This window comes from Colletotrichum spaethianum (genome assembly GCF_022836535.1).
Source record: "Colletotrichum spaethianum MAFF 239500 DNA, contig25, whole genome shotgun sequence".
Lineage (NCBI taxonomy): Eukaryota > Fungi > Ascomycota > Sordariomycetes > Glomerellales > Glomerellaceae > Colletotrichum > Colletotrichum spaethianum.
In genome coordinates this window covers 720029-737705 of record NW_026054795.1, presented here as the reverse complement: position 1 = coordinate 737705, position 17677 = coordinate 720029, and the positions used below count along the sequence as shown (strand labels likewise).

The window sequence follows — 17677 nt, the reverse complement described above, 5'->3', positions numbered from 1 at the left end:
AGCATTTTTGCACGAGGAGTAAAGTGAATCCAGATGCGTCTGGACGTCGTGACTTTTATGGTAGAGCTGAGCGATAAGCGACCGAAGCGCTCTCTCAAGCGATTGCTTGCTAGTGTCGGTAAAGTCAAAGTAAAAGTAGAGAAGACTTCCCGGGTAAGATTTAGTGCTGCTGAGGTCCTTGATAACCGTTGAACTTAGGACAGTCTTACCGCAGCCCGGGATGCCGTGAAGCCATAGAGAGGACTTTGGCCCTTTTTTCCACGTCGAATATTCCTCGCTGTCGAGAAACCACTGGCCTGTACCTTCATGACGTTGCTCGAAGGCTTTGTTATAATTCATTGATGGATCTGGCGGAGCGAGCCACTGCATGACTTCCTGAAAATGCAGGCTTTGTTGCAAATCTTTTGCGGTCAAGCGTATTTGAGAAACATCTGCATGTACTACAAAGGTATTTAATCAATAGAGCTTCAATCGTAGTCGTAGAATTGTAAAGAAACAGAACACTAACTTGATCCCAGGACTTCTGCAACCCTCCTCTCAGCCTCGATTTTGTTGGGCGGGATCTGGCGAAGAAGGTCTTTTGCGTACGCTGCAGCCACCATAGCCGCAAAACCCTGCCACTCTTTGTTCTTGTGCGAGTCGGAATAGTCGCATATGCCCCGGATGACCAGACACGGGAAATGGTTCATCAGGCCGGCCGCCTCCATCTCAAAACACAACACGTCTTTTTCGGCCGCCAGTCTGTCCCGGACCAGTGCGTCCTTCATGAGCTGATTGGCAGAGGCGATTAGTCCATAGTGAACTGCCGGGTTGTCTTCGTCTTCGTCCCGTTCGCGGCGCGGTACGAGGTGGGATGAATCGTCTCCGCATAGTTTGATGCAGCCTTCCTCCGTGTCCGGCGCATGCACGATGTCTGATTTGTACAGCCTGTCGCTGCTCGGATGTGGCCGCGAGTACTTCTTTCGGAGTCGAGGCTTCTTCCCGATAACCCTCTTAACATCGTCGTCAAGCTGGTGGCCATCCGCCTCGTACATAGCTTTGAGTCCACCTACGGCCGCTCGCAGTACTTTCGGAGATTGGTTCAGGAACCCCGTTTCCAGAAACGTCTGATTCTGTATCGTCTTGCCAAAGTCGTACTGGAAAACTCCGCCTTTGCCGTCACGGGGACTGCTCACCACGATGTCGCCGAGGCGGATGTCGTGCTTCTGACTCGGCGCGCCGCCTCCGATGCCGACCATCAATCCGAGCCGGATGTTGGGAAAGCTGTGCAGCGACAAACTCGGTGGTGATGGCGCAGATCCAGCCAACAGTATAGTTCTGAGGGTCCGACATGCTTGTGAGGTGAATGAGGTGGCTGCTGGTGGCAGCCTTATTGCGTAGAAAGTGCACTGCGCGAGGGAGTGCTGTACAGGATGTAGAGGATGTGTATCGCGCGGAAGAGGCAACGGTTTGAACTATGCGGTAGTTCGGAATAGAGGCCGACGAAAAAGCCGCCTTGCGGACTGCTGCTGGTCGCAGAGGCGTCGAGGCAGCAAGGCAGATTCGCTCTGGACTTGCATGACATGTCGGGCGACAAGGATCTTTTCGTCCTTCGGTGAGAGAGGTGCCAATGAGCGTATGTCAAGCTGTGGAGTCACCTCCGCATGAGCATTGTAGGTAAAGAGAAGAAGTTAACTATTGCTTATTGGTTATTCTTCGTCTTAAGTGGCTTGGCCGGGATGCGTGATTCGACGGTGCTTGGAGTGCCTGCATCTGGCCCAGGTCGCTCGATGGTGACTAATCCTATGCAGAGTGATCTACTAGCTGACAGCACCGCATGCGCTCTGCTTTGTTGTAAACTGGAACTCCGCCGGGCATCATCGGTGGTTGCATGACTTACGCCACACTCAGGCTGTGTTGTCGCGTGGCCGTTGCTTTACGCGGTCTCCATCAGGCTCTACGCGATCCATGGAAACCCCACTTCTTTATGCCATTACTGCCAATCATCGGGAGAGAGGAGGTCAGCATCCACGCTCGTTGGCGCCATTTCAGCCACTGGATCGCTCAACTGCATCGGTCATCGGTTAGCTACTCTCAGCGTAAGGCTGTGCTCAAGGGTTCATTTCGAACTTCTTGAAGGCCAATACTGGCTAGTTAGTTGCACTACTAATAGCTATAGCTAAGAACACTTAAGAAAGTCAGCAGGAATCCTGGAAGACTGCGGTCATAAAGACGATAGAGAATACAGTAATATTGAGGTGCGTTCTGGTGCCCAAAAAGGCCGATCACCGGGCGAATGGCTATAGCTGTACAAGTTCCATTTGGATCTGTGGCACACGACCGATGAAACAAAAGCAGACTTTACAATGGCGTACGGCGGTCCTAGTTTTAATTGTCGCGTCCGTCTGTACTTACTACATAATCCAATATGCAGAAGTTACATTATTCGCATGTGCTCTCCTATAGTTGGTTCTTTAATGAAGTCGTGTTAGTGAGGCGCAACTCAAACATGGCATTTGCGCATGGATAATTATCAAGTTCGCCGGACGCGTCTGAACAGACGATACTTAGTCAGCCCCCGGCTTATGTTCGGGAACGCGAATTAATAAGCTTCGAGTCTGGGTTGGTTGGCTGGCTTGCATATCGGCCGAGGCAAGTCGTACCGGTACCTCAACACCACCTTGGCCGCAGGTTGGAAAGTAAAGGTTTCTGCAGTGCGACAGAGAATACACGGACGAACATTCGCGGCACCACCCTCATCATTGTGAATGTACACGCGTACTTTGCATGAAGTTGATAACCATGATCAAGCTGTTGATCGGTCAAGACCTGCAGTGCTCTGCAGTGCCCATTGGTTGGTGTCTCGGTCTTGGACAGTACTGTCGCCTAAGCGCTCAGGCATCAAGCGTGTCCTGCAGTCAACCCAGGTTTGGCCTCATTAGAGCGACACCCCCCAGTGACAAGACGCTGGAAGCTCACACAAACGGTCAAGCTCACCGTCTAAGATGTTTCTGTGTCGGTTTTACCATGCTCCGCTCCGTCCGTTTCAAGGAGCAATGCCCACCATTTCGGGCTTGTGAGGGCCGGATTAATATGTAGTTGGGTCGCTGTAGTCAGACATTCAAGTATGCAGGCCAACGGCACAGGCCGGGTTCGGAACGGAAGAACTCCGCCATCAGCGTCGGAGGGCATTGAAAATGTGCATTCTCTCTGGTGACTCGCCTGGTGGGTTACATGTGGGTACCGTCGCAGTCAATCATGACAGCAAACGTACAGATGAAGAGTTCTTGCAAGATTTGCATGCGATAAATATGGAAAGCGCAACAGCCTATCCGTTCGTTCAGAAGCCGCCACTTTCAGTCACATCAAGGCTCTTAAGCCAAAGCGCGATAACCGAGAGGAGGCAAGACGGCGCCGCCCTGGAACCACGTCGGGGATCCCTCACTGACCACCGTCTGGCCATTGCTGACTCATCAGCCCCTCCCTCCACACACATTACTTCGTTCATCAAAACGGCCGGAAGCACGTCGGAATCGGCATCGATGATGACGTCCACTGAGAGCACCTCTTGATCAACTTAGCGTTTCGGGGAGTGAGGGGAAGTGTGGTTTGATGGAGCTGCTGAGGACGTTGCTCTTGTCTAACTGCCGCCCTGGTTGGCATGCTCCGTTCGGAGCAAGGACTCTGCTAACATGCGTTTGCAAATTGAAGTGAGGATGTGAACATTCATGCATAAAGGGACGCGAACCGCACATTCTTGCTGCGATTGGCTAGAAACATTGTCTCAATACCAAAGCGTCTGTTGGTCCATTGAAAGAGCTAGGAGTGAAGAACAGGGATCATGTTGGATCACCTGTGATCCGTTCCTCGATGTTCAATCTAGGCATGTTGGGTAGATGTAGAAAGGATGTTGTGGAAAGAGATGGACGTGGTGAATAAGCCTCAGGCCGTAGTACGCTTATTGTTTATATCAGGAGCGCTCTAATGGCCAGGTTACGCCACAATTCAGGTGGCCCACCCATCCTCATCAGCGCCTGCGCCTTGGGGCTGCGTATTTCCGAACCGTGTTTCGCCTCCCGCCCGCCAGAGCAGTCTGCGAGGCGCGCCGCTCTCACTTTCCACCGTGCCTGGATGTACGAGCCTCCAGTGAGCACACTGGATGCTGCTTGAAAAAGCAGTAGGACGATGTGGCAGACCTTCTCGTGGTGTCCGGTGTCAGTAGGAGTGGTTGGTGTGGCGCGGTGTGTCGCGCGCGGTCGAAAAACCGCGGTTGGATGGTGCTATGAAAATTTTCATCGGCACTCTCGAACCTACAAACGGACTACGCGATCAACGACCGCCGCACCATCCACGCCATTTCCGAAACCAACATGCTACACGGGGGATACTGGCGTAAGAAAACCATCCGACTTGACATTGGCTGACGTCGATGAAGAGACAGGACACCCTCCGGCCCATCCAGCTCTGGGCTCGGGAGGCGGACGAGTCGAGCATCATGAGGCATCGGCGCGTCTCCCGGCGAGGGCTCGGAACAAGCCTACGTGCTCTGGTCGAGCGTAATGGAAGTTGTTAAGACCGACGGGTAGAAATGGTGTCAGCAGACTTGTTAAGCTTCGAGCACAGGAAAAGCGGCCGGACCGATCCCGAGGACACAGCGCACCGCGATCGAACATCATACGGCGTACATGGGTTGGGTACGTGGACAGAGTGCGAGTAGTCGTGCCGGCGTGACGGCTGCTCTGCGCCTCTGATCTGCAAGACATGGTCGGCTGCGAGTCGGAAACGAGTCGCGGTAACGGTAAGCTGGACCTGGGGTTGCGCCCAGGGTTTCCGGTGGGCCGTAGCGCCGTGGTCGTGACCAGAAGGCAGCGGGGGAGCTGCGTTCCCAGCTGGTACCTGGGCCGTCGCTTGAACGCGGTATCGCCGGTTCATTTGATGCACTCCCAGTTCGTACCTGGGGCGTCTAAGAAGACGTGGTATCGCCGGCGTAATAGCCCCTGCACTTGAGACGCTCGAGAGGACGGAGGCGCATGTCTGTCGGCTCAGAGACGGGACTGCCGTTGCGGCCGGATTCAAGTGCAAACTCGGACGACGCGACCGTATAGCCCGTACCGGATACGGGGCGGCACCGTCTCGGCTTTGCCCCGGGCCGAGACACTCCTGTGGGAAGGTCTCCATGTGGAGCAATAGGCTAACGGGGTCGGTAAGGCACAGCCACGGCCGGCCGAGTGGCTTCCCGGAAGGAGTGGGTTGTTCGGGGCTTGCGGACAGGCAGCAGAGACGGTTGAGCATTTCCTCTTCCGGTGCACAAAATGGACAACGTTCAGAAGCGAGATGCTCCAGTGCACAGAGACACAGAGAATCAACATATCCTTTTATCTGGGAGGCAACAGCCCGTCGGACGACGACAAATGTACGCCAAACATGCAAGCGGTTCGAGCGACAATAAGTTTCGCGCTGGCAACGGGCCGGCTCGACGCAAGGCGATGAATGACGGAATAGGAGGACACCCCTTACTCACTCACTGAGTTTATTACGCCCTGGCTAAGCCATAAAGGGCTCTAACGTCTATGTGTCTTACATGCTTCCCTTGTTGAGTTTTTACCCTAGTCTCAAAATAAGCCCCGTGTATGAAATCCACTTCCGTCTGCGTCATCTTTGATTACGCCTTCCGATGATTGCAATTTCTCGTGAGGTTAGTAGCAGGCCATCTTGGAGCACTTCCTCCAAGTGTTCAGGTCCCTATCTTCGGCGGCTGAAGCGAGCCCTGCTGTCGGTGGCACGAGGGTGCGTATGGGGTTAGTCGGTGGTTAATGTTAGTGATGTGATGTTATGCTGTTCCTGTCCTATGTTTGGTTGACCTGCATATCGAGTCGTCCCGTTGCCATGGCAAACTTCACTGTCTCTCTTACGACATCCATGCATGGTGACCAGTCGTCAGGGTCTGATGCGGCCTTTCCGCCTAAGTAAAATGACAGGTTACCTCTGTGCGTATCAGTCCGTTGGATCATCGGTGCGCGTTGTGCTGTCCATTGGGTGCACCGGAAGAGAAAATGCTCAACCGTCTCTGTTGCTTGTCCGCATGCACATTGATCCGAGGCGGCCGCCCTGATCTGGTGCAGGTACCAGTTGAGCCTTGCCATCCCCGTCCGCAGCTGGGCCAGTGTGCTGGCCTGCTTCCATGAAAATGAATCGTACAGTTGCCGTGTGTGCTTTCCTGGCAGAGCCGAGTCGACTCTCTTTGAGAACTTTCCGACCCACTCTGGTATTCCGGGGTTCGTCTCCTGTACCCTCTGTAACGCGTTCCTAAGCGTGGTTGAGAAAGCCCTGGCTGGCTTCTTCCTAGGTGTTTTCCCTTGTTGGGTACTCTCCTTTGCCGCTGCCTTGGCCTCCTTGACGAGCTTCGACTTTACCCCAGCCGGGAGCCAGAATAGTGACACTCTGTTGCCTCTGTTTTGTAGGACACTGATAGCCTCGTAGATACGACGGATCTCTTGCTGGCCTGATTGCTGTCGGGGTCTGCTTACTGCTAGCACGGCGGCTTTGCTGCTGGCAAACAAGTATATGACAAGGTGACGGATCCTCTCCGAGAGGGACTCTACTGCCGTCGCCATCGCCTGAAGCTCTGCCGTGAACGGGTTCTGCTCCGTCCTGAGACCGACTGTGCATGATTCCGTTGTCGTGAAGCCGCCTCCCGTGTGTGACTTAGGGAGATGCAGTGCTCTCCCGAAGCCCACGACTCCATTTCTTGCCGAACTAGCTGTCGCGATCTTTGCGGCCCAGCCTGTCTTAATCGCTGCGCTTGCCTTGTCTCCATCGTCTTCAACCACCGTCTGCACTCGGTTCTCCCATGGTGACAGCGAAAACGCGTTGATGGTCTCCAGTCTGTCCAGGGACAAGTCACGGTAGGCCGCGGCCATCGTCTGGAAAGGCGAGATGTGCCTCTTGAAGGTATTGACTCTGATATGTCGCAGCGGATGATTGTTCGGTAATGTCCGGAGACGCACCCAGAATTTGATCGCTTTCCTTTCGAATCGTTCCTGGGCTGACTGTATGCTTGCTTCTGCTTCGGCAACCGCTGTAGCCACCGAGTTGAAGGTTCCCACAACTGCTTGAGCCCCGATCCTCTGCACCCTGTTGATGACCTTCATCTGGGCTGCGTTACACGTGTGTTTCCAGACGGTCGATGCGTAGTCCATCGTGGGGGCCACCGCCGCCACGAAGAGCTGTCTCGCCGTTGACGGTGACAAGCCCTTGAGTCGTCTGAGCTCCAGCACGGCTTCGAGGCCCTTCGATGCCGCTTCTGCCACGTGTTGCTTGAAGCGGAGCTTGGTGTCCATGATCACGCCTAGAATCTTTACCTGGTCTTTGGGCCGGACGATGTCCCCCTTGATACTGAAAGGGGACCAGTCCTCTGGCTGGCGCCAGTTCCGTGTAAAGTGTATAATGGCTGTCTTGTCTGTCTCGAAGGTCGCTCCGCTTCGTCGCTCCCAGTCGAGGGCTCGGTCGATGATGGCCTGGACCCCCTGTCGGTTCGCCTCTCGTGATGGTCCGGTGACCCATGCCGTATAGTCGTCTACGAATGCTAGTGCACCTCCATTTTCGTTGATTTGGTGCTGGACCAAGTCGGCGTTGAAGAACAGAAACAGAACAGGGGACAGCGGCGAACCCTGAGGTAGGCCCGCTTGGGGCAGAGAGCGAACCTCCGAGTCCTGGCCGTTGACCTGAATGCTTGCTGTCCGTTGCGAACAGAACGCATCCACCCACGCCACCAGCTTTTCCGGGATTCCCCTCGCCCTGAGCCTCTGAAGTAGTCTTTCTTTATACACTCCGTTGTACGCGCCTTTGACGTCGAAACTGACCAGACTGAGGATTTTCCTCCTCCTCCATGCTCTGTAGATGTAGTCCTGAAGCAGAACCAGCGCCTGCTCTGCCGATCGCTGCTTCCGAGCCCCGAAGTGACTCGTGGGCAGGAGCCCGTATGTTTCGACAGCATGCGATATCCTCTCGGCTATCACCGATTCCAGCACTTTCCCCAGCGTCGACAACAGCGAGATCGGTCGCCAGGCCTTCGCGATGGTGTAGTCGTTCTTGTTCGGTTTCTTCAGCGGGATGATCTTCGCATGTCTCCATTGCCTAGGCAGTTCTCCCTCGTTCATCGAAGCTCGGAACAGAGCGAGAACCCGATGCTTCACTGCGGGCCACGTCTGCTTCCACACGGCTACTGGCAACCCGTCCTCTCCGGGCGCCTTCCACGATTTCGCTGCAAACAGCTGTCTCTCCACCTCTTCCAACGTGATCTCGGGGAAGGGTACAGGCGACCGCTGTGGACGCTGCCCCTCGTCTTCGATGTTGTTCGGGAGCGGAGGGAAGAAGGTAGATAGTAGTTCTTCTGCCTGTTCTCCGTTTTCTTCCGTCTTTGAGCCGTCCGCCCTAGTAAGCTGAGGAATTTTGTCAAAAGAGGCGCCTTTGTCGGCGCATAGATACTTGGCTGCCTTCCAGATGTTCGTATCGTTGGCCAGAAACTCGTGCCAGTGCTTCTTCTTTTGTTGTCGGATGGCGTCGTGATACTGCTTCGCCGCGGCTTGGGCTCGCTCCTCCAGATCCGGTGGGCAGTGGCCAGCCCGTCTCTCTGCCCTCGCCCGGTTCCTCCAGACTGTGTGGATCCGACGGAGCTGAGTGAGGTCCTCCGTCCACCACCTCTTCGCATACCTAGACGGCTTGGCTGTGGGCGTCAGGGCCTCAACCGCTTCCGATACTACCGACATGAGCCGGTCCGTCTGTTGCTGCACAGTGCCTCCCATAGGGATGCATTGCATTGCTGTCTCAATCCTGGCATTGATCGCCTTCCATGGGGCGTTCTTGAACAAAAGTCGAGGCTTGCCGTCCACGCCCGGAGTCGCAATCTCGAACATAGTCTCAATCGCCCGATGGTCCGATCCGTGGTCTGTCCCGTGCACAATACATCTTATCATCATCCGTGTCAGCTCCTCCGACGCGATGGCCAGGTCAATCGTTGTTGCTGCGTCGTTCTTCTGCCACGTCTTCGTCCCCCTCGGCAAGAGGCTACAGAGGGAGAGGTCACTCATCAAGTCGATGATCGGGTCTGCCTCTCCCTGCCTGCTCGCCGAGATGTCGTCCCCTCCCATAGTTGGTCGTGTCGGTTGAAGTCTCCCACAAAGACCACATCCACCACCTCGCCCGCGCCACTCCTGACGTCCGCGATTGCTTGCCGTAACATGCAACACGTGCGACGGAGCATCTCGGGCTCCTGTCCCGGAACGTACACCGACACAACCAGCACTCGGCGACCCGAGAGTCGAAGAATGGCTCCCGTCATGTCAGGTGACGGTATCGGCACCTGCTCCGCTTCGATCTCCTTGTTGACCCACAACATGCTCCTGATCCCCCATCGTCCTTCTTCCCTCCACGCCGTCGGAACCATCCTGGTCCACCTGCTGTGCCGCATCGGCACCGTCAAGATCTTGCCCTCTCTCTTCCACACCCATGGTTCCTGCACCGCTATGACTGTGAAGTCTCGCAGTTGCTCATCGTTCATCAGGCTTTCGTGCACTGCATCCTGTTTCCTTACATTCAGTTGAAGGGTCTGAAGGTTTCTACTCATGGAGAGATGGGTAGAGCTTCGGACACTTCTTGCTGAAGGATTCGTGCGGACCTCCGCAGGGAACACACTTCAGGACTGTTTCGCGGCACTCCTTGTGGTGATGGCCCTCCTGGGCGCACCGCCCACATACTAGGCTGTTCTCGCATTTCTCTGCCTTATGCCGGACGATCTGCTGACATTTGAAGCACTGATGTGTCCGAGACTGGGGCTTGAACACTCCCGTATTTCCAGACTCTCCACTGGCGTGGAAATAGCCCTCTGAGATGAGCCTTCTGGCGTCACTAGCTTTGGTCAAGTAGACCGCCATCGATCCGTACTGTTTCGGGTTTTCTTGGTCGCTTAACCATACGATTTTGGCGACGGTGGTGTCGTTTTCCTTGCTGAACTCCTCTGCCGCTTCACTTCTGTACTTTCCTTTCTCCTCCCACACCGCCGACCATCGCACAAAGTCTACCTTGATCGGATACAGATCGTCGTCTCGGACGCGCATGCCTGGGGCAATCTTCGTCTGCGCGATTTGCTTGACCATTTGGTGCTCCGCGTCGCCTCGGCAGACGATTCTGATGAGATTCTCGTTTCTTGGGTTCACGGTGACGGCCTGACACCGCCATCCCGTATGGCCGTCCGCTCGCATCTCCTTTTCCACTGCCGCCCTGATCGCGCCCGCGTTGGGCTTGTTGTCATCTTCTGCTTCAACTCGTGAGGTATCGATCGTGCAGTACAGAGTGTCAGCCACGTTGGTCGGGTTCACGCCGGACGTACGGGTCCGTGCATCGCTGGTTTGGTTGGTTGAGGGGATTCGGGCGACGGCGGCGTAGGACGGACTGGGGCCGCTTTGCGCCGAAGCCTGAGTCGCAAAAGCCTCGATCTTTTCGCGTGTCTTCGTGTTATCGTCTTCCACTTGCTGCTTTAACGCCTGCAGGTCGTCGCGGACCGTCTGCAACTCGTCTTTGATTGACCCGAGTTCCTCGTTCGCCGTCCGAAGTTCGTCCGTGACTTGTCGAAGCTCGGCCTGGATGTCCTTGTTGCGCAGTTCTGATTTCTTCCATGCATTGAAAACCACCTGGAGGGATGCGTGAAGCTCCCTCATCTGCTTTCCCATGTCCAGCAGCAGGGTTCTGTCGTCGTCCTCGGTCGTCTTGGTCCTTCCTCTCGCGGCTGACGCGCCCCTGGTGGTAGTCCTCCGCACCCCATTTCCTCCGAGATCGTTCGCCTCTGCGCTTCCATTGTCGGCAATCTCTTTGTTTCCTTCGTTCAGTCGGACTTTGGTCGTCGGTTTGCGTATCCGTCGCGGTGGCCGTTCCGTTCCGCTGGCCTCCCCCGAGTCGGACGCGACGTTGATGGTGTCCGACTCCGCCTGCATGTTTCACGACGGGACGCGCCGAAAGTGGGTCCACTAGTGTCGCGCCACGCGTCTCAATACCACCCCTTTCGCAAAACACCCGACTGACTCTCAACAGCAACAACAAAATATGATAATAAGCTGAGATCCCCGAATCTAGGTATATTCAGCGAGATTACTGTGGTGGCCTTCACACCCCTTACTGTAGTCAGCGAAAAGGCCTTCACGTTCTTCAACTCTCTAATCTCTTTCCGCACGGACACATAAGCCGTTTTTGATGCTTACACAGTGTATATTGATCCCTGGCCGACGGAAATACATGCCAAACACAATATCCGTCATCCGACGATCGACCCACACACTTGGGCACGCCCTCCATCTCCAATGACAGGGGTTGGGTAATCCAGAATGGGCTTTTTCAACCCACTTAGGACCCCTGCTAGTGATGACACCAAAGCCGATGTCTGCTCCGAACCATGAATGGAGCACCCCTGTCAACTTAAGGTTCCTCTAGGTCAAGTACTACCGTGCTAAGTCAGACTGTGTTGGTGCCAAGATGTCAAACGTCCGTGCGGAAAGAGAGAAGTGTGTCGAATATGAGATGAATCCCTTTTCGCTGACCCCTGTAACACATCAAACCCGACATAACACTAACCATCTAACAACCCGTGCCATAGACAGCACGCACTGCTTCAGCCGCCGTACAGTACAGTACATAGATAGGACGGTGAAAACTTGGAGAATAGGCTTCAAGATGGCATGCTATGATAATACAACCAAACCGCGGGATAACGAAGCGAGGCGGCAGATTTGGAAAAGCAGGAAATGGAGACATCACTTATGGGCTTCAAGGATATAAAGGCATAAGCTTAGCAGTGTACATGTAGTCAGCTTAAGTGGCCCTTTCGGCTTTGCCGCGGGCGTAATAAATTGTGTGTGTGTGTGTGTGATACAGATAAGTTGAACTTAAGACGAAAAGCGCACTGCATGACATCACCAACATTAACCGCCGACTAACCCCATATTCACCCACGTGCCACCGACAGCAGAACCTGCTTTAGCCGCCAAAGATGGGACGCTGAACACTTGAGGAAGAGGCCTCAAGACGGCTTGCTACTAACTCCACGAGAAACCGCCGACACTGAAAGAAGTAATCAAGTATGACACAGACAGAAATGGATTTGCGTAGGGGCTTATTACCTGAGACAACAACTAAAAGGGATGGAGTGATCATGTAACATAGATACAAGAGCCCTTTATGGCTTAGCCAGGGCGTAATAAACTCTGTGTGTTCCTCTTCTACCTCCTTACAAAAAGCAGCCAGTCCGCGCTGGATATCCAATGTCCAGCCATGTCCAGCGCTATCCTATTTCAACAATAATGGATGCTACTCAAAGTAGCTACAGTACAACTTGCGCCGTAATATGTGGCGTGTATAGTCAGGAGCGTAAGTTGCTTCCTCTTCTGCATCTACGTGAAAGGTTCTGAAAGCTAGTAACAGCCATGATGTGCTCTCCAAGCCTCCCGAAACAGCGATGGCTGCCTAGTCTGGACGAATCATGGAGCCAACGTGCTGGGTGACGGTGCGAGTGAACAGAGAAGTCCTGAAACTGTACCTGCTGACATCCGCTTTTGACTCCAGCAAGCAGCTCAAGCACATCAGGTTCGACAAATAAGTGCATTTAAACAGTTTTGTCTAAGTAAGGACACTATGTGGAGCATCTCAAAAGATTCAGTATGTCCTTCTGAAGAGGAAGCGACTTATGCTCATAAGTGTAGAAGGTGACCTAGCTAACGTTATCATGGTCCCAGTTCAAGATCGGACGTTGCTTCTGTCAGAAGTTTCCATCGCTTGTATCAATATCGATAATCAGAGGAACCGGCGGAACGCAGAGGTCGGGTACGGAAGCAGATAGAATCGTCATCTACGACAAGACTCTTCCCATGGTATCAAGCACTGTCACAGCAAAGGTGGCTTACTGGACCGGGGCAAGTTGACTTGGGGAGCGGCGGAGGCAGGGCTTCCCTCGAATCAATCAACTTAGTCGTTTTGACCCAATCAACGTTGAGTCTGCCCATACATAAGCTGATCAAGCATCAATATTAATTCACTGCTTTGAGGGAGCGTTGGGCGCAAGTGAGGCTGGCAAAGGCCGAAGTAATATGCTTCCTACAGATATCACACACCCCAATGCAGGAGTGTAACCTATCATGGACCAATCCTCCGGAAGCATGGGCGCTATTCAACCTGATTATTGGTGACAGAAGCGGCACCGGAGGAAGGGCTTGGTTCTGCTATGCTGGTGCATTGCCAGACCCGATAACTCCCCCGAGTGGGTTGCTGACGCCGTGCCGGTGCCCGCCGGTGCTCCTAAGTAAAATCCCTGCCACCTCGCGAGACTGAAGTTTGGGTGCTATTTGATTTGATCATGGGCCATAAGAGCAGTGCTCAAGCGAGGGTCCGAATTTGTTGTGAGCGTTGCCAGATGTCTACACAGTAGAGAAGCCTGCCTGCGCGGTTAAGGAAGCCGCACACAGCTCGTGGTAATGCAGCGAGGTCCTCCATCTCAACAATAATGCTAACATGTTTATAGGTCATCTCGGTGGGTATTTCCGCCGTGCAGGCTGTAACGGTTCCCTCATGACGGCTCCTTCGAGACCCTGGCTATATCGGTGCTACGTGGTTTCGACGGATTCGGCCGTTTCGCTTGGTTATTCTTCGAGAAGTATCGGTATTCCGATAAGAGTCCATTGACTATGGTCTTGTTAGTTAAGTCGCGGCGTTCCAAGGTGTTGCAGGCTTTGAGGGTGTCGAGATAATCACATCGACATCGGTTCGTTCCTTGGGTGACTGATAACCAACCGCCGTCTTAATTGCCGCATTCCGCTCAAACTTGATCGGTAGCGGGTTTGTCTCTGCACCTTTGGAACATAATTGAGGAATATTGCGAGCTAAGGTCGGACTTTAACTGCGAACTTGGTCATGATAATAGAACCACTGTAAGGGAACCGAGGTGAGTGGAGTGCTTACCTACGCCCATTGGATGACCAAGAGGCGGAATGGAGACGCGACGTGACGAGCACGGCGCGCGCTTGGTGGAGAGGCGCATGGCCAAAAGTTTCAAATAGTGGGGCCATCACCCAGAATTGTCTTGTCACTCACACTCCGTCTGCGTCGCTCATTGGCTACCTCTACAGAGACCCACTTGGCTTCCATGCGCGGTACCCCCTGCTGCGCGGTACCCCTTGCTGTGCGGTACCCCCTGCTGTGTGGTGCGACTTGCTGAAGTAATCGCATCAGAAGAGGAAGATTGTTGGTGAAGCGAGGACCTCACCAACTCACGGGGTGATAAAAACAAGGCACTGCGCCGTCAGAGCAGGGAGACACAGGCGTGCAATCTCTTCTCTTTCATCACACAACTACCGAAAACAATACACCAGAGAAATTAGCAGTGGTGTTTTCGTTTATTTGGCTCACATCAACAGTTGGAGACAGAGTTAGAAGGCCCACTGTGACGGTTAAACGAGGAAACAGTGCGGGTGCTAACCTTTACCGGAAAGGAAACAAAGACGAAGCATAAAGTAGCGGGCACCAGGAGACGCACGGACGGCTGTTAGACACGCACACCTGAGCGGATGGCAGAGGGTACCAGAACAGCAGTCAACACGGTTCTTAACAATAAGCCAAATTACACCAACAAGCAAAGGAAGACTTCTTGATAGCCAGATACCGATATGTCAAGTATGGAAACAAACGAAGTAACGCGAGGAGGGACTGAGAACTTCGTCGGTACGACCGCAGACCTCGAGACGCAGTTTGGTTGTGGGGCAGTCTTTGGAGACGAGCTGCTGGATGGGGGTCAACAACGCGGAGTGGCTGGATACATCCTGACTCAAGGCAACCGTATTCGAAGGACACGCATCCAGTGCACACATGGAGCAGACATGGCTCTTGTCTCATACCGGGGTAGCAAGTTCAATAGCTGTCAAGAGCTCGTTAGTGCCTTGGAAGAACGCCTGCCGTGGTACCGTATCTCTGGCGCTGAGGACACGCGCGGCTACCATGTTTTAATGGAGTTTAATGGTGTCTTAGGCTGTAAAGATCCTATCGATCAATTCAAGGTGTATGCCAATTTTGACTTCCAGGATGAGCTCGATACGATTGATTTTCGGGTTCGCTTGAGGCTCCCACAAGACATGGCCAACGGGAATGGGAATTGTCCTATTGCTCATTCCGCAGGTTTGGATGTATCTCATGTATCCTCAGAGGAAGATTCCGATGATGAACTCGACTCGACCACTTCTGCGGCTGGCAGCCTCATCGAGAACGAAATGAGACGCAAGGTAAATGGCATGATCTTACCAATTTAAGACAGGCTCTAACGTCATTAGTACGACGAGTTTTGGAGAAGTTGTGGCGTAGTGGGAATGTAAACCAGTGTTTTGATGCCCTTTTCTTACATCCACAACACTAAGAAAATCTGAAATGTTGAAGTAGGGGAGCACTGGTCTTGAAGGTGGATTGATGGAGAGGCAGCCATGGGTTGCGTGCAATGAGCCGATGGGTGGGATGGCTGCTACAGATTGTTATTTTCACTTACTATACCACAATCATCCTGTTGAAGTTTGCCCTTGTGCCGCGTTGTTTTCCCTTTCCCAGACAGCCGCTGGAGAGAAAGACCCTGCAGTTCTGTTGTTGCTGTGGTGATTGTGCGTGGTTGTATGAGTTGAGATTGTCCATCGTCGTCGAGTCGGATCGACCTACCAGTGACGGCCCCGAAGCGCCCGCCCGAGGCACCTGTCAGGGAAGGTCCAGTTACTTTCAGAGTCCTACATTCCAGCTGGCGTCACGCCTACTAGTAAATGAAGGCGGTCAATGTACTGGCCGTACCGTGAAGTCAATTCGCCTGCTATTAACGACAGCCCTGCAGTTACTTTCAGAGGGGTCCGCACTTGACCGCCCTGTCGGTACAGCCCCCGAAGCGCGCTACCTAGATGGCTGCAACCCGACCGGCGCCCGCTGTGCTACGATCAAAAGGCCTGAGAACCGATCGAGCTGCTAGTGATGGTTCCCAAACGCCCACAGGCAATGCTACTGCTAGACGAGTCCGCTCCCGATCGGCTTGTTCGTAATAGGTAATGTCCGAAACCGTCACCTCGACAACTCTATCCCCACTGGCGTCTGTCGTCCGCCAGAGGCCCAAATGTCCACCGTTGGAACTACGCGCTTCCAGCCGCTTCTGGCTGTTGGGGTAAGGCCTTCCCAGGCCACGCGACAAGGATCTTGCTTGCTCTTCGCTTTCTCCCCGTCCTGCCTGCAAGATCCGTCTTTTTCTCTTGCAAGGTCCTTGCCTGCTACCCCATTTCCCCTTTCAGCAAAATCCAGATCTAGCTCTTGTTTAGAGCTACTTTTTCTTTCCACCCCATGCATACCCTGTCTGCAGGATCCATTACCGGTTCCTCCTGCGGATTCCAAGGCTGGGAGTCTTGAAATCAACTTTTGACGCCAGAGCAATTACATGCTGCTAAGAGCCTCTTCTGGCTTTTGAGACTAGGCACCCCCAGCCCGCAACAAGAAGCTTGCATGCACCAGCACATCGACCGTCCGCGAAACTTACACCAAGCTCCTTCTAGCAGCCGGTCTCGACCCTCGGAGGTAGGAATTCTCAAGCCTGGAAGAAGGATGCTGCTTGTTCCGATAAATGGCATTTTCTTAAGATCTGTATCTGGCTTCATTCACTTTACTGGAGAGTCGAGATCCAGGAGTTGGCATTCAGTGCCGCTGCATCCACGTTGTTGGTGGTCTCTTCGCTTGCTTACCTAGATCCCCTGTCTTGGGCATCCGTATCCCAGCCACACACCAAGGACCTTACCGACCACTCGGTTTCCCATATCGAAAAAGTCGGATTTGGCTCTTGTTAGGCGCTATTTGCAATGTCCGCAAAATCCATTTCCAATTCCCTTCAACCGGCTGAGTTTGGAGCGAGATTATCCCCAGCCACGCGACAAGGATTTTGCTTGCTGAGTCACGTTCCCTGTTGGCAAGATCAAAATCTGGTTCTTTTAGAAGGTCATTTCTCACTTTTGGATTCCGGCTTTGGGGGCTTTGGAAGATGATCTCCCCAGCCACGTCACTAGGCTCTTGCTCTGTTGAGTAGAAATGGATGCCAAGACCTAGAGATCCAGCTTCAACGTCGCCGCCACGATGAGGCAGGTGCCAGTTCTGGCCTTTGATGGAGGATGTCCTCAGCCACGTCCCCAGCCATACAACAGGGGCTCTCCTTGTCCCATTATCTCCCCTGTCTACACGATACACATCTGACTCCAGCTGGTCTTCCCAGCCACGCAACAAGAAGCTTTCTTCCTCTGCTACCTACGGTGCCTGCAACACTCATATCTGGTTCTATATTGAAAAGTCCGGAACATGCTTAGAGCCTGTTGGGCTCCCAAGAGCCCAAAATGAGTTATCCAAGCTACACGGCGAGCACCTTGCTGTGCCGTGTATGGTCCCCGTAGAGACCCATTTCCGGCTCCTATTAATTTAGCGGAAAGCCGTCGCCCGAAAGCCAGTTTTGGCGCACCTGCGACAATCACGCGGAAGTCATTTCTGGCTTTTGGTCGACAGTCTTCCCAGCCGTCTAACGAGGAGCTTTCTTGCTCTACCAAGTGTTCTATCTGCACAATCCATGTCCAGCTTCTGCAGGACCAGGTTCTGACCTTTCATGGAAGGC

The 17677-nt window shown here is 53.7% G+C and overlaps 2 protein-coding genes across 2 annotated transcripts; both read right to left on the bottom strand.

Annotated features, from left to right (window-relative positions):
* Positions 1 to 503: 503 nt before the first annotated feature.
* On the bottom strand, positions 504 to 1332 carry ColSpa_08973 (uncharacterized protein; the record flags this gene model as incomplete). Its single annotated transcript, XM_049275185.1, is given in 2 exon segments — positions 504 to 1263; positions 1280 to 1332. The coding sequence occupies 2 exon segments, from the start codon at positions 1330 to 1332 to the stop codon at positions 504 to 506; spliced, it is 813 nt and encodes a 270-aa protein (XP_049131142.1).
* A 9181-nt stretch (positions 1333 to 10513) lies between these two features.
* On the bottom strand, positions 10514 to 10967 carry ColSpa_08972 (uncharacterized protein; the record flags this gene model as incomplete). Its single annotated transcript, XM_049275184.1, has 2 exons — positions 10514 to 10541; positions 10564 to 10967. 2 exons carry the CDS (start codon positions 10965 to 10967, stop codon positions 10514 to 10516), a joined length of 432 nt encoding a protein of 143 aa, XP_049131141.1.
* Positions 10968 to 17677: the final 6710 nt, after the last annotated feature.